At 38.5% G+C, this 20,989-nt stretch overlaps 3 protein-coding genes and 1 long non-coding RNA gene across 4 annotated transcripts; 2 read left to right on the plus strand and 2 right to left on the minus strand.

Annotated features, from left to right (window-relative positions):
- Nucleotides 1-6,236: 6,236 nt before the first annotated feature.
- Nucleotides 6,237-7,296, minus strand: LOC109241141. The gene is made up of 3 exons (XM_019407862.1): nucleotides 6,960-7,296; nucleotides 6,434-6,861; nucleotides 6,237-6,350 (listed from the first exon to the last, which is right to left on the minus strand). The coding sequence occupies exons 1-3, from the start codon at nucleotides 7,294-7,296 to the stop codon at nucleotides 6,237-6,239; spliced, it is 879 nt and encodes a 292-aa protein (XP_019263407.1).
- Nucleotides 7,297-9,202: 1,906 nt separating this feature from the next.
- On the plus strand, nucleotides 9,203-12,655 carry LOC109241147 (uncharacterized protein At2g34460, chloroplastic-like). Its single transcript, XM_019407872.1, has 5 exons — nucleotides 9,203-9,404; nucleotides 9,514-9,714; nucleotides 10,277-10,396; nucleotides 12,000-12,272; nucleotides 12,377-12,655. Exons 1-5 carry the CDS (start codon nucleotides 9,276-9,278, stop codon nucleotides 12,539-12,541), a joined length of 888 nt encoding a protein of 295 aa, XP_019263417.1. The 5' UTR covers nucleotides 9,203-9,275; the 3' UTR covers nucleotides 12,542-12,655.
- A 154-nt stretch (nucleotides 12,656-12,809) lies between these two features.
- On the plus strand, nucleotides 12,810-13,592 carry LOC109241149. The gene is made up of 2 exons (XR_002070187.1): nucleotides 12,810-12,841; nucleotides 12,934-13,592. It is a non-coding gene; the product is annotated as an uncharacterized LOC109241149 (long non-coding RNA).
- Nucleotides 13,593-13,901: 309 nt separating this feature from the next.
- On the minus strand, nucleotides 13,902-17,154 carry LOC109241150 (putative disease resistance RPP13-like protein 3). The gene has a single exon (XM_019407873.1). The coding sequence runs from the start codon at nucleotides 16,493-16,495 to the stop codon at nucleotides 14,414-14,416; it is 2,082 nt and encodes a 693-aa protein (XP_019263418.1). The 5' UTR covers nucleotides 16,496-17,154; the 3' UTR covers nucleotides 13,902-14,413.
- Nucleotides 17,155-20,989: the final 3,835 nt, after the last annotated feature.

Consider the following 20,989-nt stretch of genomic DNA (forward strand, 5'->3'; position numbering starts at 1 on the left):
GAATGGTAGCCTTATGCAGTGCAAAAATGCAGATGGAGACAATGCTTAGTCTCGGATGGCAGAATGGTAGTCTTATGCAGAAAATGCAGGTGGAGGTAGAGCTTAACCTCGGAAGGCAGAAAGGTAGCCTTATGCAAAATGCAGATAAAGGTGAGTAGTAACGAAAAATCTTAGCTGATAGATGATAGCTGATAGTTGATTGCGTCGTTGTGGCTGTTGGGGATGTCATGTGCGGACAGCACTTGTAAGTGAGCGATGATTCTGAGAGTTGTACTCCTGCAAAATATGAATATGTAACTGTATCTGATGGCTTTATGTTTTGGGGTACCTGCATTCAAAGAAAGATCGTGAGTTTTGTAAAGGGGGAAGGTTAGTTCGTCTTCCCGTGGACCTCGCTCGTCATACTCGACTCTTGTTTTCATTGGGGGGTAGCGTCGCTAAACAAAGCAATTTGATAGTAGCCATGCATAACTTTCAAAAAATATGATGTAAACACATAAATAATAATAAAAATGATTTTCTTTTAGATGAACCGACGACTGTGACGCGGTTCAAGATATTGCGACCTCTTTTGCTCCGGAATTTTGAGGGTCCTCCTCAAAATTCTGCCCCAGTTTACTGGGCTGGTGCTTCTGACGGTTGCGCGTTGGTGAATGGCTGAAGATCAAATTACATCATACAGAAATCATAATGATTACACATAATAGCGTTTGACTGCATCTGAAATAATTGGCTTTGACCAGACTTCTCCATCCATCTCTGCGAGTATGAGGGCCCCTCCTGTTAGGACCCGATGAACCATGTACGGGCCTTGCCAGTTAGGAGAGAACTTTCCTTTGGCTTCATCCTAATGCGGAAAAATTTTGTTCAGTACTAGCTGTCCTGGCGTGAATTGTCTCGGTCTGACCCTTTTGTTGAAGGCTCTGGACATCCTGTTCTGATACAATTGGCCATGACAAACTGCGTTCAGTCTTTTCCCGTCTATGAGGGCTAACTGCTCATAGCGACTTTTTACCCATTCTGCATCTTCAAGTTCCGCTTCCTGTATAATCCTCAGGGAGGGAATCTCTACTTCGGCTGGGATGACTGCCTCGGTACCGTAAACCAGCATATAAGGAGTTGCCCCAGTTGATGTGCGGACTGTGGTACGGTATCCCAATAGAGCAAATGATAGCTTTTTGTGCCGCTGCTTGTGTTTTTCTATCGTTTTCCTTAGTATTTTCTTGACGTTCTTATTGGCTGCTTCTACAGCTCCATTCATCTGAGGTCTGTAGGCTGTAGAATTCCTGTGCTTAATCTTGAACGTCTCACACATTGCCCTCATCAGATCACTGTTGAGATTTGAACCATTATCAGTGATGATTGACTCTGGGACGCCGAACCGGCAAATGATACGGTCGCGGACAAAGTCTTCCACAACCTTCTTGGTTACTGCCTTATACGATGTTGCTTCAACCCATTTGGTGAAATAATCAATTGCCACTAGAATGAACCTGTGCCCGTTTGATGCGGCAGGCTCGACAGGCCCGATGACATCCATTCCCCAAGCGGCGAACGGCCAGGGCGAGCTTGTTGCATTAAGCTCATTTAGAGGCACCTTTATCATGTCCGCATGGATCTGACAGCGGTGGCACCTTAGGACATACTGGATGCAGTCCGTCTCCATAGTCATCCAAAAATAACCAGCTTGGAGTATTTTCTTGGCTAAGACAAAGCCATTTATGTGCGGTCCACAGGTCCCTGCATGAACCTCTTCCAATAACCTGGATGCTTCCTTTGCTTCGACACATCTTATTAATCCCAAATCAGGAGTCCTCCTATACAGGATTCCTGCGTTGTGAAAGAAGTGATTGGATAGCCTCCGCAGTGTGCATTTTTGAGTAGTGTTTGCGAGTTCTGGATACTCTCCTATTGACAGATACTTCTTATTATCATGAAACCATGGTTTTCCATCTGCTTCTTCCTCGACATGAGCACAGTAAGCGGGTTGATCTTGGATTTTTACCGGGATAGGATCAATGAAGTTCTTATCTGGATGCTGAATCATGGATGATAGAGTGGCCAATGCATCGGCGAACTCATTCTGGACTCTGGGGACATGCCGGAATTCTGTCTTTGTAAACCTCTTCCTCAACTCCTGTATGTGATGCAAGTATGGGAGTATCTTGGAGTTCTTGGTTGCCCACTCTTCTCGAACCTGATGTATGAGCAAGTCGGAATCCCCGATCACTAGTAACTCCTAAACGTTCATATCAATGGCCAGCTTGAGCCCCAAGATGCAGGCTTCGTACTCGGCCATGTTGTTGGTGCACGGGAACCTGAGTTTGGCGGACACCGGATAATGCTAACCTATTTCTGATACTAGAACTGCTCCTATGCCAACTCCTATAAAGTTTGCTGCTCCGTCGAAGAACATTCTCCAGCCATCATAAGATTCTGCAATGTCTTCTCCTATGAAAGAGACCTCCTCGTCAGGAAAATACGTCTTTAGAGGCTCGTATTCTCCACCCACGGGGTTTTCGGCAAGATGATCGGCCAGTGCTTACCCTTTGATCGCTTTCTGGGTCAGGTAGACAATATTGAATTCACTCAGCAGGATTTGCCATTTGGCTAGCTTGCCCATGGGCATGGGCTTCTGAAAGATGTACTTTAGCGGATCCATCCTTGATATGAGATAAGTGGTATAGGCACAGAAATAATGCCTCAACTTCTGAGCTACCCAAGTCAGAGCACAACACGTGCGCTCTAGCAGGGAATATCGAGCCTCATACGGGGTGAACTTCTTGCTGAGATAGTAGATGGCTTGCTCATTTCTCCCTGTTTCATCATGTTGTCCCAAAATACAGCCGAATGCCCCATCCAGTACTGCAAGGTAGAGCAATAGCGGTCTACCCGGTTCGGGCGGAACCAGGACTGGCGGCGTTGACAGGTATTCCTTGATTCTGTCGATGACAATCATTAGTCCATTTAGTGGCGGCGTCCTTTTTCAACATCTTAAAGATTGGTTCACAAATGACAGTGGACTGGGCTATGAACCGGCTGATGTAGTTGAGTCTCCCCAAGAAACTCATAACCTCTTTCTTGTTCTTTGGGGGCGGCAATTCCCGAATGGCTTTAACCTTTGACGGATCCAGTTCTATTCCTCGGAGACTTACGATGAATCCAAGCAGTTTTCCGGCGGGAACCCGAATGCACATTTGGCGGGATTCAGTTTCAAGTTGTACCTTCTCAGTCTGTTGAAGAACTTCCTCAAATCTTCCATGTGATTAGTGGCTCTCTTGGATTTGATGATGACGTCGTCTACATATACCTCGATCTCTTTGTGTATCATGTCATGGAAAATAGTAGTCATGGCCCTCATGTAGGTGGCCCCAGCATTCTTCAATCCAAACGGCATCATCTTGTAATAATACATTCCCCACGGCGTGATGAAAGCCGTTTTCTCCGCGTCTTCTTCGTCCATCCATATTTGATGATATCGGGCAAAACAATCGATGAATGACTGCAGCTCGTGCTTGGCGCAGTTGTCGATCAGGATGTTTATGTTCGGTAAGGGGAAGTCGTCTTTCGGACTGGCCCGGTTGAGGTCCCAGTAGTCGACACAGACTCTAACCTTCCCGTCCTTCTTTGGCACTGGCACAATGTTGGCTAACCATGTTGGGTACTCCACTACCCTGAGGACCTTGGCTTTGACTTGTTTGGTAACTTCTTCCTTGATTTTCAAACTCATATCTGGCTTGAACTTTCTGAGTTTCTACTTTACCGGCGGACATGTTGGATATGTTGGCAGTTTGTGAGCTACAATAGATGTACTGAGACCGGTCATATCATCATACGACCAGGCAAATATGTCCTCATATTCTTTTAAGAACTATGTGTACTCTTCCTTTTTTGACGGTGACAAGTGAACACTGATGCGCGTTTCCTTGACATTCTCTGTATTCCCCAGGTTGACGACCTCAGTCTCGCCTAGGTTAGACTTAGGTCTATTCTCAAAGTCCTCGACCTCTTTAACGATCTCTTCTGGTATCTCATCCTCTTCTGAGTCTATATCCGTTTGTTGTGTTACCTCGTCGCATGTCACACTCGTTGGTTCATCAAGATAAGTAATAGTAATGCTGTGTAAAATAAAATAAATGATAGAGAAAAATAATAAGAGCGAGATTATAAGAAACTGAGATACTTTGATAAATTCCAAAATCATTTTGAACATCGAAGCTCTTTTCAAAATTTTAAAGATAATACTGAAGGGAAATCAACTAGCAAAAAAGTAAAAGATAATGCATAGTGCTTTGTTCAGCCTTGCTACCCTGAAACTTTCCGGGCCTTGGTGGTTCTGATGGACCAATTATTGAGGCATGCTCCTCGGCTCACAGCTTGTATGGAAGGGCCTTCCTCCCCCTCCTCCTCGAAAATGACACAACAGTCCATATTGTCATCTTCCAAGAATAGGTTCTTCATTGCTGCCAATGTTTCATCTTCCTCTGATCCATATATGATGTCTGCTGGCTGGAAAGTTTGCTCCAGGCGGGGTATTGGGTGCTCCAGCGGGTAGTAAGGGCCGCGCCATGGTGGCGACCAGTTCCTGAATTCTTGCCAAGTATATCCATACCCTAACCCGAAAGTGGTGCCATGTTTCTTCAGTTTGATAGGTTTAGTGATTCCCTGGAGGTTCTTTCCGAGCCCTTTGCCAGGTTCATACCCTCTCCAATTCAGTATACTTTCGATCTTGTTATCCCACCACTTATCTTTGTCCACGGCGTTGACTCGCTCAATGTGATGGTAGGTTTCTCCGCCTAGCTTCCTTCTTCCTCCGATGTCTGGGATGGTCTGGAGACTGTATATGGGGTTACTACCGTCGCCATGAATAATCACCTCTTGGTGATTCCACTCGAATTTCACTGCCCGGTGCAGGGTTGATGCTACAGCTCCAGCGGAGTGGATCCAAGGTCGTCCCAGTAATAAGTTGTATGATGCTGGGATGTCTATTACTTGAAAATCAACATCGAACCAAGTTGGTCCCATTTGCAGACATAGACTGATCTCCCCAATAGTGGACCTTTGGGAACCATCAAAAGCTTTGACGTTGATAGCCCTATCCTTGATTTCATGTAGACTCTTCCCCAATGTTCTGAGGGTCACCAATGGACAAATGTTGAGGCTGGACCCTCCATCAATCAAAGTCCTGGTGATGAAATAGTCTTCGCATTGCACAGTGATGTGCAATGCTTTGTTGTGGCCTAAACCTTTAGGGGGCAACTCATCCTCGTGGAAAGTGATCTTATGACTCTCCAATATCTGCCCGACCATGTTTTCCATCTCTCCTCCACTTATGTTACTGGGTACATACGCCTTGCTCAGTATCTTCATCAGGGCATTCTTATGTGTCTCGGAGCTCTGCAGTAGAGCTAGAATGGAGATCTGCGCTGGTGTTTTATTTAATTGATCAACAACTGAGTATTCTTTCGCCTGTATCTTCCGCCAGAGATCATCGGGCCCAGTTTCAATAGGTCGTCCAGAGGCCTGCTTATTTGATTCAACTAAGTGCTCCGGAGTATAAATTCTGCCGGTTCTGGTCATACCCTGTGCTGCAATTGCTTCTCCAGACCTAGTTTTTCCCTTCCTTCTTGCCTCGGCGGTGTAATCCCAAGGAATGGCTTGTGTATGGAATGGCGTTATGGCTGACATTGCTACANATATTTATGCATAAAATGATTAAAGCTTAATATAAAGATAAATGATAAAAATCAAGCAATAAATCATTATAAAATTATTTGTGATGCAATTAGTAATAATTTAGATAATAAAATGTTGGAATAAATTCATTAAAATCCTTTTAAAAATTATGGAAAAATACTGGTTGATGTTCATGCACTATTTTGAAAGTATATAGGCATTTTAAAAATATATCAGGGAAAAATTGGGTATCAACATGCCTTCATTCCAAGTATCTGCAAATGCCCTTACTCTGGTGAACCTATTCATTACCTTTATCCTAATTTCTTCAAGTATGCTAATAATTGTCTTGTGCCTAGGACCCAAACCCAAGCATTGAAGCTTTCAGCCATATTATTATCCATAATGTCACACTTGGAAGAAGTTCTGAACATTGCTTTGCTCCATTCCTCAGGATTGTAGTTTACCAAGTCTTCACAGATCTTGTGACCTAGCTTACTTAGCTTGTCCAAGTCTGATTTACGTTCAGCCTCATAAGTTGACCTTGCACAACTCCAAAATCAATTTCTTCTCTCAATACCCTTCCGTTTCTGTTGCCAGTTAGCTAGAATATGTCTTGCACACATTCTATGCACACATTCAGGAAGATATTCTTGAATTGCTGAATATAAACCCTACAAAATAAGACATTGTTAGTCTAAAAAAAGATACTGTTAGCTTAAAAATAAATATCTTGTTAGTTTAAATAAGTTAATACCTTTTGCATATCACTAATGATTGTCAATTCTGCTCCTTCATCATTGATCTCCGAATCAAACTTCAATATCCTTATAAACCAACACCATGTGTCTTTACTTTCAGTCCCAACTATAGCCCATGCTATTGGAAATATTTGGTTGTTCCCATCCTTTGCAATAGCAACAAATAGCTCTCCTTTAGATATTCCCTTCAAGAAACAACCATCTAACCCAATACATTTTCTGCACCCTTCAATAAATCTCCTTTTCATTGCTGCAAAGCAAATATAGAAGGAGTGAAATAATTTTTTTTCATCTTCAGAATCTGTCACTTTTACCACACATGTACTTCCTGGATTTGATTGAAGGAGCACATCTCTATAATCATAAATCCTGCCAAACTCCTTCACATGATCCCCATCACTTCTTTCAATACTTGTTTCCAAGCCTTCAAACAAAATTTTTTTCCAACATATAAACCCAAATCCTCCCTTGGCAAATCTTGCATCTCCCAACCCTTTATGCACAGCTGTGAAATTATCCTACTTCTATAGTACTTTGCAAGATACTTGGTATTGCACATTGAATTTGTGTTGGTCTTGTTGTAGTTATGCCTAGGATTATAAGTTTTGATAATGAAATCAACAGATTTGGGCTCTCTGCTTGCAAACAACAACCAAGGGCATCCACTAGTTTTGCATTTTACCCTAACACTGTTTTTATCATTTGTAATCTTCTCGAGCTCACAACCTCTTTCTATTGCATACCTGGTGACAACTTCCCTAAACTTATATACATTTTCAAAGACGATGTTAAGTTGCCAAACCACCTTTTTCCATTTTGGATCATACATTACCCTCTTGCTCTCCTTTCTTGCTTTCATGTTACCACTTCTGTCCCAACTGGTCCAAGAAAACACTTAGCAACAAGTTTCTTTCTTGGTGTTCTTTTTTTCTTTTTTATAAGCCTTCAAATCTGTTTTAACTATGTCAACTCTTCATGCACATCACTACTATAATCAGCCTCATGCTCTTCATCATTAGAACTGCTAGATTTATCACTTTCTGCAGCATTACCTATGTCATCTTCCTCTAAGTCTTCATCTTCTATGTCAGAATCATCTTCATCTACTAAGGAGTTTCTAGGAAGTTTTTTCTACAACATATGACTGTTCATGGGGTTCTATTTGACCACTACAATCAATATTTTCAATTTGGGAACCTAAAGGTGCATTGAAACCTTCAACAATCCTACTGGAAGATTCTTCAACGACCCCACTAGTCACATGGCTATTCTGGACCACATTATCTCCCTATGGCATACATAAATATCTATTGTATCCTTATTACTTAACAGCTCAGCAAGTACCAACAAATCCCTATCATTTTTCAATTCTACCAAACTGCCACCCTTAGAAGATACAATATACATTTTTCCTACATTGGTAAACCCAAAATCCTTGGCATAATCAACAATTTCTGGAATAGACAGTTTGTCCGTATCCACATTAAAGGTATATTCAATATTCCCCCCAACATAAATTGGCCCTACCTCACTCACAAGCATACCACCAATATGAAATCTCAAATTCAGATATTTGTCTGCCATTACCCTAATATAACAATAAAAAACAGCAAAAAATAAGGCAAAAAACACAGAACACCTTATTAATCTAACATAAAAAGATTCGAAATCTAAAACTAACAACAAGCAGCATGCATGCAACTATATATTCGACAAACAAACATCGACAAGCAGAAAGATGTAACACCTCAAAAAAAGACCCAAAATTTTCTACTACGAACTAAATCGCAGCACCTACCTATCATAATTTCGCCACAAAATTAATAGGGAATAAAGAATAAAACCTGTATTGAAGCAATCTTCTTTAATAATCTTCAGAATCTTCAAAGAATCAGAGGAAGATATTTCACCAGCAAAACAGCCCTAATTTTGTTATGATTCACCAGCAAAACCCTACCTTTACTCCCAATTCGAAATAGCAGCAACACAATAAGAAGAGAAATCGATGGTAGCAACTAGCAACAATCGGAGGAAGATATTCTTAAACCCTAATTTTAAAGAAAAGAAATCGAAGGTCCGATGAGAGTTCTTCTCTGATGAGAGATATTTTTTTTTACTGAGAGTAAATGACTGACTTATTGAATAGAAAGAGTAAAACCCACTCAAAATAAATTACAACGTAATTAAATTATTGTAGGCTAATTAAGTCCATTTTAAGATTAGTTAGATTAATTATCCACGTGGCATGCCACATGGCAGGTTTTATACTTTTTTTGGAGCGTGTATCATACGCACTAGTAAGAATGAGACGAGGGGTTTTATTATGAAAGGGGGATATAGTTCAGGGGATTTCCGGAGACACTCGATAGTTTAGGTAGAAAACTGACAAAGATCGTATAATTTAGGCGGATTTGAGGGTACTAACTCTTATTTAATCTAGGCATTATGACCTGCAATTATAATCTCAACATAAGTTGTGCACAAACCAAATAATTCAAATTGTACAGACAGTAAAGATGAAATAATATATAATGAAAATAAGTTTTTGAACTTCCATAAAATATTATAAGATGCAAATCTATCATAAGAATATGACTAATTAGTATCTTTTCCATTTAATTAAAAACCAGTGCAATTTTAATTCCATATTAATTATCGAATAACGAAAAAAACTGTTTTAATTGAAAAACAAGAAAAGAAAATGAGACAAAAAGATAGAACGAAGAAAAAAAAAGATAACGATTCTTGGGGAATTGGGACCAAACAAGTTGGAGAAGTATAATGGCAATATAACTGAAAACTTACACTAATTGCCACGGCCCAATTTAGAAAATATCAATGGCTACTGCCACTGGTCTCTGCTTCCTTAGAACTTCTCTGTTTCAAACCTTTTCTTTTACCTCTAAACCGCACTCTGTTACTCTCTTTGACAACAAAGTTCACTCTTTTCATCTCAGAGCAGCAAATGTAACTCTCTTTCTCTAAAAACATGTAACATCTTTTCCTTCCAATTTTCAAGAAAATGTACTTTGTGAGGTAATTTGTCATTTTGGTTTTCTTATTTTGGTGATTACAGATAGAAGGAGGTGAAATTGAAGGGAAAGAGGAAGTGGGTATCAGTGAAAAGAAGAGAATATTTGTTGCAGGTGCAACTGGGAGCACTGGGAAGAGGATTGTTGAGCAGCTTTTGGCTAAGGGTTTTGCTGTCAAGGCTGGGGTTCTTGATATTGATAAAGCTAAATCAACCTTACCGGCTCCAAACTCTGACCTTCAGATTGTGAGTTTTGTTTTATTTTTATTTCTTAAATTTTGTATAGAAATTAAATGATTATTGCTCAATCAATAGTTGATTATGCAGTAGTAAAGTATGGTAGTTTACAGGTCAAATGTTAAGCACAGAGAGGGCCTAGTTTAATAGGGGAAATGCCTTTACATTTCACCTATTATATTTTGGGTTATTTGTCCAATTCTTTTTGCTTTTTCGTCCTTCATTTTGAATAAGTTTGTAATCTTTTTTCCCTGCGTGATTTCCTGCTTATACTTCATCCTCTGAAATAGCTTGTTTTGGTTGATGAATTCAGGTAATACTTGTTGTAATTTAAATAGAAATTGATTAAAATTGAAGATTACATCAAAACTTTTGAAACATGATCATTTAGCATAAAGTTAATAAGATTTTACCTTCTGAAAAAAAGATATTGCAGATGTATAGAAAAGATCAAGGAAAAGTTACTTTCGAAGGGTTAGCGAATAGCTAACTATGGAGTATAATTGTTCAGTTCCATTTATATGTTTTGAATTATTGTTTCGTGAAATCAACTATATTATGTTATTGTCAGGTGAAAGCGGATGTCACAGAGGGATCAGCAAGGCTAGCCGATGCCATTGGCAGTGATTCAGATGCAGTAATATGTGCTACAGGTTTTCGGCGTTCATTGGATTTTCTGGCTCCGTGGAAGGTTAGTTTGCAACCTTGGTATCCTGGTCCTACTTATCAGTATGTAGTTTGAAAGAGATAATATCTTCATGAGACACTTTCAATTTTAATTGCGCAACGACAATTTACTTATCATTTCTATAAATAATGCTTATTCTTTTTCTCTTTTACCAAGTACTATTTGATTCTTGTGGATGTTCTTTATGATAACATGGATTGCAGGATAGGCGTACTGCTCCAAGGAAAAAGAAAAAGAGCCATAGAAAAATGAAAACAAAAGAAAGGAATCCGGATTAGTCTTGTTGACAGTCCAAATCTAATATCAGTTAGAGCAGCTTCTTAACACGATAACACCCTTTCCTTGAGTGCTACCATGGGCTCACTCCTGGACATTGAGAGAAATTATACCAAGTCATTATTGGTCTTTAAAAACTCACAATGGAGACTTTTGTGAGTATGCTACCACAAGAGAGTGCTGCTGAAACTGAATATGGTAGATTTTCTATTTCACGTTAAAGAAACTCCATTCCCCTCCAGAAAAAGAAAATGGAGGGATGAACAGTTTCATGTTACTAAGAATTTCATTTTTTCGTATATGGAGAACATCTTCATTCTTTTCTCAGAATCCAAGTGAGTCGGCTGATAGTAACAACTGTTTTCTCTGGTGGGGTTGTTGGTGTCAATTGTTTTTTTTCCTTCTTTTTTGTTGCTTTTTTGTTCTGTTATACCACCCTTGGCTGCCCTTTAAGTTAATTCAGGTTTACCTGAAGCAATTTCAAATTCAAATATTGGTATCCCAATTTCACCTTTAAGACCTTAGCTCTATAAGAATCCTTGTTATAGCGCCTGGAAAACAGCAATCGAGAAAGGCTTGGTTAAGGCCTACTACATTGAATTGGGAATGGATTTACTGTCGGAAGACCACGTATCATTGAAACTCAAAAGAATCATGTTTCAGGCTTATGAAAGTAAAAGAACATCAGACTTGAATTCCTTTCCTAGCCTTTTGCTGGATTGTAAGTCATATGTGATTGAGGTTCTGCAAAGCCACTTCGAACATAATGGCTGAAAATTTAGTGGATTATAAGGAACAATCATTAGGAGCTTCAATGAAAGTTAATCTGTATGCTTATCTATCCCTTCCAAAGATGAAGCAAACATCATCTAGGTTCTGATGTTTGCTTAGGTGTTGAATTCTTAAGGCACTAGAAATGTCGAGAGGCTTCTCGGTTTTTGCTTTCAACAAAAGAACTGTAGAGCGAGACTGGAGAATGTCCCATAATGATGTATAGAGTGCAAAAACATATCAGCTTTCCATTTCAGTGGCTTGCCTTTATTTGTCTGGTAGTTCTATTAAGTTTCTTTTACTCTTTTAGTGTGGCCAATAAGGCCTCTGTTGATATCTTGCTTTCTAGATCATCGTTCCCACGACTTTCCCTTGGTTGTACTAATTACTCTCGTAATTTATGAAGCAAAGTTTTATCAGATATTCATAGCTCTTCCGCGTCATTGATTATGACATGTTGGTCCACTATATTGATTACTGTTTTGGTAGTTCTTATTGAATCTTGACGTGTTGTCCTTCTATTATGCTTGTTTAACCCCTAGTGCACCCATCTTTTCAGGTTGATAACTTTGGCACAGTGAACCTTGTTGAAGCATGCCGAACACTTGGTGTTAATAGATTCATCCTTATTAGCTCCATTCTGGTCAATGGGGCTGAAATGGGCCAGTTGTTTAATCCAGCATATGTATTTCTCAATGTTCTTGGACTGACATTGGTAGCAAAACTCCAAGCTGAACAATATATTCGGAGATCTGGGATCAACTACACTATAGTAAGGCCTGGTGGGCTGAAAAACGATCCACCTCAAGGAAACATCGTTATGGAACAAGAGGTAGCAGTATGCAGCTTACTATCTCATTGTTGTTTTCCATATCTAGTTGTATGTGTGAACCTGATTTTCCTAAGATGCTCGTTGTTTTCCTTCAAAATATGTAGGATACCCTATATGAAGGCTCAATATCTAGAGATCAGGTAGCTGAAGTAGCAGTTGAGGCATTACTCCATCCAGAATCTCATTACAAAGTCGTGGAGATAGTAGCTCGTACTGATGCCCCTAAACGTTCATTCGAGGAACTATTTGGTTCCATAAAACAGCACTAACTTGTCGAGATGATATTTTCAGTCTAAGTTTATACACATTATTTTATAAATATAGTTACTTGAAGACCCCAATGTAACAATTCTATTGTAACAAAAGATCCTTCACTTTTCTCAGGTTCTTGTGCTTTTACAAAAGACCCCTATCCTCAATGTGGTGCTTATGCTTCACAAAAGAATGGGGTGCTTATGCTTTCCTTAGCCGAGGGTCTATTGGAAACAACCTCTCTATCCTCACAAGGTAGGGGTAAGATCTGCGTACACACTACCCTCCCCAGACCCCACGGTGTGGAATAATAATGGGTATGCTATTGTTGTTGTTGTTGTTGTTGTTGTGCTTGTGCTTTTACAGTTGTTAAAGGTCTGTAGCTGACCACTTTTTTGTTATATTGCAGGGAAACCTGAAACTTTTTTTTAGTTGCGTCGTCGTAATATTTCCTAATAATCCAAAGTTTTACAAGTTGGAAGTGAATTGATTAGAACATTAAAAGAGAGCTCCTCTCTTGTTGCATGGTCTTAAACTTGTCTGCTAATTAGGACTTTATAATCTTAAAGCTACCTTTTCTGGTTTACTTTAAGTTCAAGACCATCTCATGGTTTTCAACAGAAGGCAAAAAAATACTGGGTACAATACCAAATTAGCCGGTCGGTCGAAACTAAATGCATTCGTTAGCTAAAGTCTATGAAATTATATGTATTAATATATACAAAAAATATATATTTTATCAGCTATTATTTTTGGAAGCGACTAAGAATACATTTCCCAGAAATATTTTGCAAAAACACGAAAAATATAACAATAGGCACATGTATGATAACTTAAGATGTTCAACAGTTTTTTTGTTTTTTTTTTCTATAATGTTTCTACACTTCCCCTCCAGCGTGACTCGAATTCACGACCGTTAGTGGAGGTGCTTTACCAAGTGAGCAAGCCTTAGTTGTCATGTTCAACAGGTTTGACCCCAAGTTTAGGCGTCTAATTGATAAATAGTGCTAAGTTGACGTGGCTATCGTTGTATACCAGAAATTGTAATGAAATGGAATTTGCAACCAAGGAGATTCTCTAGTTGGCTTTATTTACCCTCGAATAGGAATAGTTGCAATATCCGATCCATTTATAAAGTGCCGCAGAAAATGTTCAGACGGTACTTATGTATTACAGGTTAATAACATCGTCTAAATATTTATTAATTGAAACAAATAAAAGAGAATGACTTTCCTATCTTGACAGGAAAGAGTTGGCGTGGAGATAACATTTTCGAAATCGTAAGATAACTTAAACATTAGAAAACTTTTTTCTTAAGAATTTTTTGTCGTCGTACCAAATACACTCAATTCTAGTGCAAAAAACAGAAAGAAGACCTAGATATGATCGACCCTTTTCATTTGATGGTCTAAAAATATAGTCCCTACTTATAAAAAGAATTACATGCACCCGAACTGGTAATAATCACATTCCTTGGTGGAAGAAATTAAACATACAGTAGTAACGTAAAATGAATCAATCAGTATTGACATTCGTCATCATGCTCTGATCAATGAACTTTATTGCTGCCGTATATGCCATGAACGATAACCCGACCCGCTCACGCAAAGCAAGAATCTTCAGAGATTCCAGTTCATCTTCTTTTGCACTAGGAGGTCCAACCACAACATTGGGAATATGTTGGATTTTGTGAAAATCTGAAGTTTGAAGCCTAGCACAAAATTCTTCAGGCATTCCTCGAATCTCCAGCTTCTCAAGGTTGGTCAATGATGGCAACTCTTGTGGGAGCATCCTCAACGAGTAGCATTTGAAGATTTGCAGGAACTTTAGTTCTGGCATTGCACCTTTCCCTAGATTCATTTCTTGAATAGACATTAGCTGATCCACCCTCAGAAACCCATTCTCTGATATTGTTGGACTGTCATAGCTGTCCTTCTATAATTAAAAGCCTGAACTAGTTTTAGAACTGACAAGTTGGTTAACTTCTCCAACACTTGGATTGAATCTGGATGGAGCATGGAGTTCACCAAAGTCAGCTGACAAAGGTTGGGTGGAAATACACAAGGTTGAGCTGGCATTGAGGCTAGTCGTCCCTTCAACTTAAGCTTCACAATATGACTCACCTTAGATAAACCAGCAACCAGAGAAATTTGCGACCTACCCTCTACTTCCAAGCACAAGGACTGAAGGTTCTTAAGCTCCGCAAGTGAATCACACAATCGATCCATGTCTACGTCATGATCATCTTGAATGAGTAAACCAACTTTCTGGAGATTAGTCATTCTTGTCAGGTTTTCATTATGCATCCAGTGCTTAACAGCTATGCTGCCTAGAATTTGGAGATTGTTGGGTAGGTCAATCTTCAATTGGCTCGGGGAATTTATGTAACCAAGCAGACGCCGCAGATTCTCTGACTTCCCCAAGACATTTGGAATTACTACAGAATAATACCTAGACATGGGCATATCAATCGTTTCCAAGTTTTTCAACCGAATTATAGAAGGGGGAAGCATCTTTATGCGTGTCTTCCATCCTATGCCTAAGTACTTCAAGCAACGTAGTTTCCCGATACTATCTGAGATAACATTTAAACCAGGAGACTCTATGTATAGCACTTTGAGAAGTTTGAAACTACTACTTGTACAAATACGATCAAGGAATAGTTCAGCAGGTGATGAATCAAAGGACAGAAGAGATCTTATGTACGTTTTTGAATTTCCCAAATAATTGTACCTCTCGAGTGGACAGTAAAGGACATGGTGTCGAGATTGATCAGACAGGACAGTAGATATATTATCTGCATTCTGATCATGGACCTGGAGAAATATTTCATCCTTTGCTTTCATGATACAAAAGTCTCGCAGGAGATCGTGGAGCCGGCAACTTCTAACTCTGCCATCTGCTCTAACTAGGATCACTTGAACCATATTTCTGCCAATGAGCTCATCGAGATAATCCTCCGCAATGTCCTCTAATCTCGGTGGTTCTCCCAGATTTTGATGAATAAGACCATGGGCAATCCATAGGTGCTTGAGCTGCTGCACGGAAATGTCTCTGTCTTTTCGGAGAAGGCCTAAATAGAGAAAGCAAGATTTCAAGTCGGGAGGTAAGTCGTGATAACTCAACGCCAAAATTGCGGATACGCCATAAGTTTGGCTTCCTGCAAGGTGTGAGCTGAGGTTTCTTTTTACCCTCTCCCACTCACTTCTTTGCTTCTTCTTCCCAGCTAAGAGGCCTCCTATGACAGTGATTGCCAGTGGCAAGCCATCACATTTTTCCAGAATCTCTTTCCCAACGTCCACCAAGTCCTCTGGACACTCTCTTTCCTCGGGGAATGATTTCTTGAGAAAGAGTTCCCAGCTCTCCTCTTCATTCAATACTTTAAGTTCGTACGGTATAGTACGGGCATCTGCGTGCAAAGCAACCTCCTTTATGCGGCTGGTAAGTAGCAATCTACTTGACTTATCATTGTCTGGAAATGACCTAGCAAGAAGATCCCATGCTTCTTTGGTCCAGATGTCATCTAGAACAATCAGATAGCGTTTTCCTTCCAAGCGCCTATGGAGCATTTCCTCCAATCCAGCCTCTGACAATTTGTCCATTGTTTCCACAATCTTAACTTTATCTTCTTCTGGATTTGCCAGTTGTAAGATGAGTTCCTTGATGATCTTTGTGGGTTTATAATCTTGGGATACATAAATCCATGCCTGAAAGTCAAACTGGTCTCTGATGTGAGCTTCGTTGTAAACTTCTTTGGCAAGAGTCGTCTTACCGAGGCCACCCATACCCACAATTGAAGCAACACGAAGCCGTCTGTCCTCCCTTAGAAGGATTGACACGACGGCGTTCACATGCTTCTTTACGCCAACAACATCCTTATTGGCAACCAAAGGAGAGGAGCGTCGCAATTCACGCATCTTCTCACGTGTTGTGCTCGACCCTTCCCCAATTCCGAGCCCTTGATATGACATGATGCCATATCTCTCCCGGCTGTTGGATATTTCAAAAATTCTGTTCTGAATTGACTCAATCTCTTTCCCTACTTTGTGAAGCCAATATAGTTTCTTAGGGAAAAGGGCACACTTAATGAAGCTCTTTCGTTCTAGGGATGCAACTTGGTGGATGAATATTTCAATCACATCCTCAGCATGGTAGGCAACTGATCTGATTTCAGATACCCAGGGCTTGCTCTTCCACTTGCTTCATATCTGCATCTTTCAGGAAACACTTGATCCGAACAAGCTCGTTTCCCACTCCTTCAACTTGTTCCTGCACATTTTTCAGGAAAACAACTTCTTCTTTGAGCAGATCAAAAAGCCGCTCTGCAACAAAGGAAACTGCTGCTTCAGCCATCTCTAGTTCTACAATTCACTCCTTTTTCTTCTTTTATGTTACTTCTCTCTTTCCACAACCAAATTCTTGACAAGTGAACGCACTGTCCCATATATATTTATTAGTATTTTTTTATTCTTTCTTCTTTTTCTTTTCCTTTTTTCTTATTTTTTATCATTCTATTATTGTTTTTATTTTGTTTTTTTGTTTTTCTATTCTCTTTCTTTGTATTTTGGTCACCGGCTGAACAAAATGGTGGTCGTTGAAATTTCAAGGATGCCAGTTTTCCGGCAAGAAAAAATTTCCGGTGACAGATTTTTGTCCAGATCTGAGTGTGTTTTGTTTTATATATGTATAAATTTTGAGATAATACATAAGTACCCCTACCTATAGCCGGATTCTCAACTATACACTTTACCCCCTAAACTATTGTAGAATTATTTGCACCCTTAAAGCTTACGTGGCAGAGTCTGTGTATTTCACTCTCCTAAGAAGCAAGAAAAAACGATTTTCAGATTTTTCTTTTTCTTTTTTTACATTTTTTTAGTGAGATATATAATTTCTTTTTTTTTTCTTTTCCTTTTTCTTTGTCTTTTTTCTTATACTTCTTTTTCGTTTCTTCTCTAATTCCGGCGAATAGTCACTCGTCGACGACTTTGTCTAACTATTCTTCTTCCATTTATTCTGCTTTTCTTCTTCCTTTTTCTATCCTTTTCATACACAAATTAAACTCTCAAAAGGATCTATACATAAGCAAAGCAAAATACATTCAGATTTGGGGAAAATTCATCATCGAAAAATCTTCCCATGCTGGAAAAAATGGAGTTATTGAAATTTTAACTGAAAAAAGTCTTTTTTTAACCTAGCAGACACACTTATACTCATATTTTACATCATCATTCGCATCTTAATTATAACATCCATAATCTTTATGCCACCCACAATCACCAATTATAGTCACCATCCAAAAATCTTCTACTATAATAGCCATTTAAAGAAGCGTAGCAGCAGAAAAAGAAAAATATGAGTGAATGTTTGTTATTCCGATTTGTTGGTGGTGACAAGGGTAACGAGAAGAGAAAAGGGAAAGGAAAAGGAAAAAAAAAGGGTTTGTTAATGCTGAAATCTAATGTTTCAAGCGAGTGTGGTTCATTGACCAACAAAAATTTGGTTGTGGTACTTTAAGGCTGAATTTATTTGACTTTAAAATGGGGGGGGGGGGGGGGGAGGTTATAAAATCCCCGCAAAGATAGAGTGTATAGTTGAGAATCCGATTATAGGTCAGGAGGGGTACTTATGCATTTTCCATATAATTTTTTCTTGAAAATGTGATTTATGTGTGGGAGAAAGAGAAAAAGCTGAAAAATGGTGGTCGGAATTTCAAGGACTCCATTTTTTCTGATGCAAATTTTTTTTCCGATGAGTTCCTCGAAAAACAATGAGTTCCTAGAAATTTTCTAGCAATCAACAACCAAAATTTTCTTCCTCGTTCTCTTTTTTATGTAAACTTGATTAATTAAAAAAATAGGACTCCCTCCCTCCACCTCACCACTGAAGCAGTGAAAGGCTGAAGACCCAAATCGAAAAACGGCAGGCACGACGACAATTATTTTTGCAACCAACAGTCCAAACCCTTCTTCTTTCTTTAGTCTTTTCTTGTATACTTGATTAAATAAAATCCTTATTCAAACAAATAATTAACAAGAGCTAAAAGTATGAAAAGAACATAAAAGGGTGCATCTGAACCAACTATCAGCAGTAAGTTGCGCCAAATCAATATCAAATTTAAAATAAGTTGCAAAAATAACTAATTCAACCACTATTTGCTATGGCCAATACAATTTTCGAACATTCAATTTGTTCAGGTATCAAGTTGGGAAATATAGCGGAAAACTAAAATCACCTGCAATAATTACAAAAAGATCCACTTGTTTTAAGACATCACAAAACCATATCAAATAACTATAGTAAGTGATGTGCTTTAATCATGTGCTCCTGTTGCTTGGATTTACTATCCATTTGTCGCTAGCCAAATGATAATGAACTGGACCAGACAGAATGGAATAGCAAAATATCACTTGTTGTGGGGTCCTATAACCCCCTGGATTAAGGGGTCCTATAACCCCATGTATTAATTTGAAGTTTAATACCACCTGTTGAGCACGCGTGAAAATCCCAAAACATAATTTTTTTTTTTTCTTTTTCTCTTTCTTCCGCGTACACACTATTACCATACATGTGGGAATATACGGGATATGTTATTATTGTTTTTCTCTACTGCCCTCCGTTTTAATTTAAATAACACATTTTCCTTATTAGTATGTTAATGTACTGGATATATTTTGTGATCACATATTTTAAAAGTTTTCTTTTTTTTCTTAAATTTTGTGTCAAATCAAACTAGGAGGAGGATGATTATCTTATTCTCTCTCTTCTTTCCCCCTTTTTTTTTAATGTTCTTTTCTTCTTCCTTTTTTTATGTTCTTTCTTTCCATCAGCATCTAACCCCAACTCCCCACAGACAAACTTTCAATACCAATCAACTTTTCAACGTAAATCCAAAATCAAATTATTCTTTCTTTCTCCCAATATTCATTGCGTTGGGAATTTTAACTTCTTAATCCAATAATAACATTCATCAAGACCCACTTTTGTAACTACTATTTTTGAGCTGGGTTATTAGGACTATAAATATTAGGACTTCTAGTATAAAATTTTATTTTAGTGTAGAGGTTTTAAATTTGGGTATTCTCAATATTCCTTTTACCATTTTGGCCTGTAATTTTTGAAGAAGAAATTGGGAGAGGAGGGATCTCTAGTGTTAAAGAAAAAGAGAAGATGAAAAGGCTCATTCTACATGATTTTCTCCTAACACTTGAAAAGAAGGTTACTTATTTATCTCTATAAATGCATATCATTCATTTGCTATAAATATATCAACAACAACAACCACAGGAGGAGACTGAAAACATTTCCCGGAATAAATATATCAAATAAAAAAATTTAGAGGCTCAAATTCACGATTGTATGAGCTGCTAATATGAGTTACTTTACCGTCGAGATTAAAGTAAGTATTCTATAATTAAACAAATCCAAATATTATGGACATCTCTAATATACCTTTGCATTTATGATATTTATGATTCAAAAAGCGGACCAAAACTAGAGGAGGATTGTGAGAGCAATATAGTTGTTGTTATAAACAAATTCAGATAAACTATTTTTGAAAAATTTATATTTTTTATCGCTTCAAAAAATAAGTACCATTTACTATATTACTTCCTATAGCTGTGTTTTCAGATTTTTTAGAGTGTATTCGATGTATTTAAGCTACTGTATTCATGAATATAGTAGCATTTCTAGGCGTGAAACAGGGGATTACAGCTAGACAGATTTTTGTATTCGAGTGTATTCAATTGTATTCATGGCGTGAAATATGGAATTATAACTGGACAGATTATTGTATTCGACTGTATTCACGGCGTGAAAAAAGGGGATTACACTGTTTTTAAATGAAAAGTGAATCAATTAACATAATAGACTCCTAATATAACTCAACAAAATCAATTATAACACACAAATTTTGTATTTCCAGTTATAAAAAAGATTCTCAACCGAAAAACACCCCAAAAATATAGCAATCTTCAGAGAAATTATATAATACATCTGAATACATAAATTATATTAATTAAAAAAATATATGAATACATTCATGGAATACAAAGAGACAGTGAATACAATGAAATACATGGAATACAGCGAGATACATTGAAATACAATGAAAAAAAAGACAATGAATACAATGAAATAGATGGAAATACAGGGAGATACATTGAAATATATTAACAGAAAATTCAAGTTGCTCAGCCCCAAAACTCTGTCGTCTTCGTTCCTCTTTTTTTGCAGCTGCTGTTTGTTCCCTTTTCTTGGGGTGGCAACTGGAGGTTGTTAATAGAGTCGGCTGCTATCAGCTTTCTTTTTGGAATTCAAGGATGATGATCCTCTCTTAGGAAGGTGGGCGGATGATCAGGTTTGTGAGGGGTGGAGTGCTGGGCGTTCTTGGAGAATGGGAATGGGAAGGACGGCTGCTGCTCTCTCAAGAAGGAGGAGATCTATCCTCCATTGAAGAGAAT

Source organism: Nicotiana attenuata, unplaced genomic scaffold (genome assembly GCF_001879085.1).
Source record: "Nicotiana attenuata strain UT unplaced genomic scaffold, NIATTr2, whole genome shotgun sequence".
Classification (NCBI taxonomy): domain Eukaryota; kingdom Viridiplantae; phylum Streptophyta; class Magnoliopsida; order Solanales; family Solanaceae; genus Nicotiana; species Nicotiana attenuata.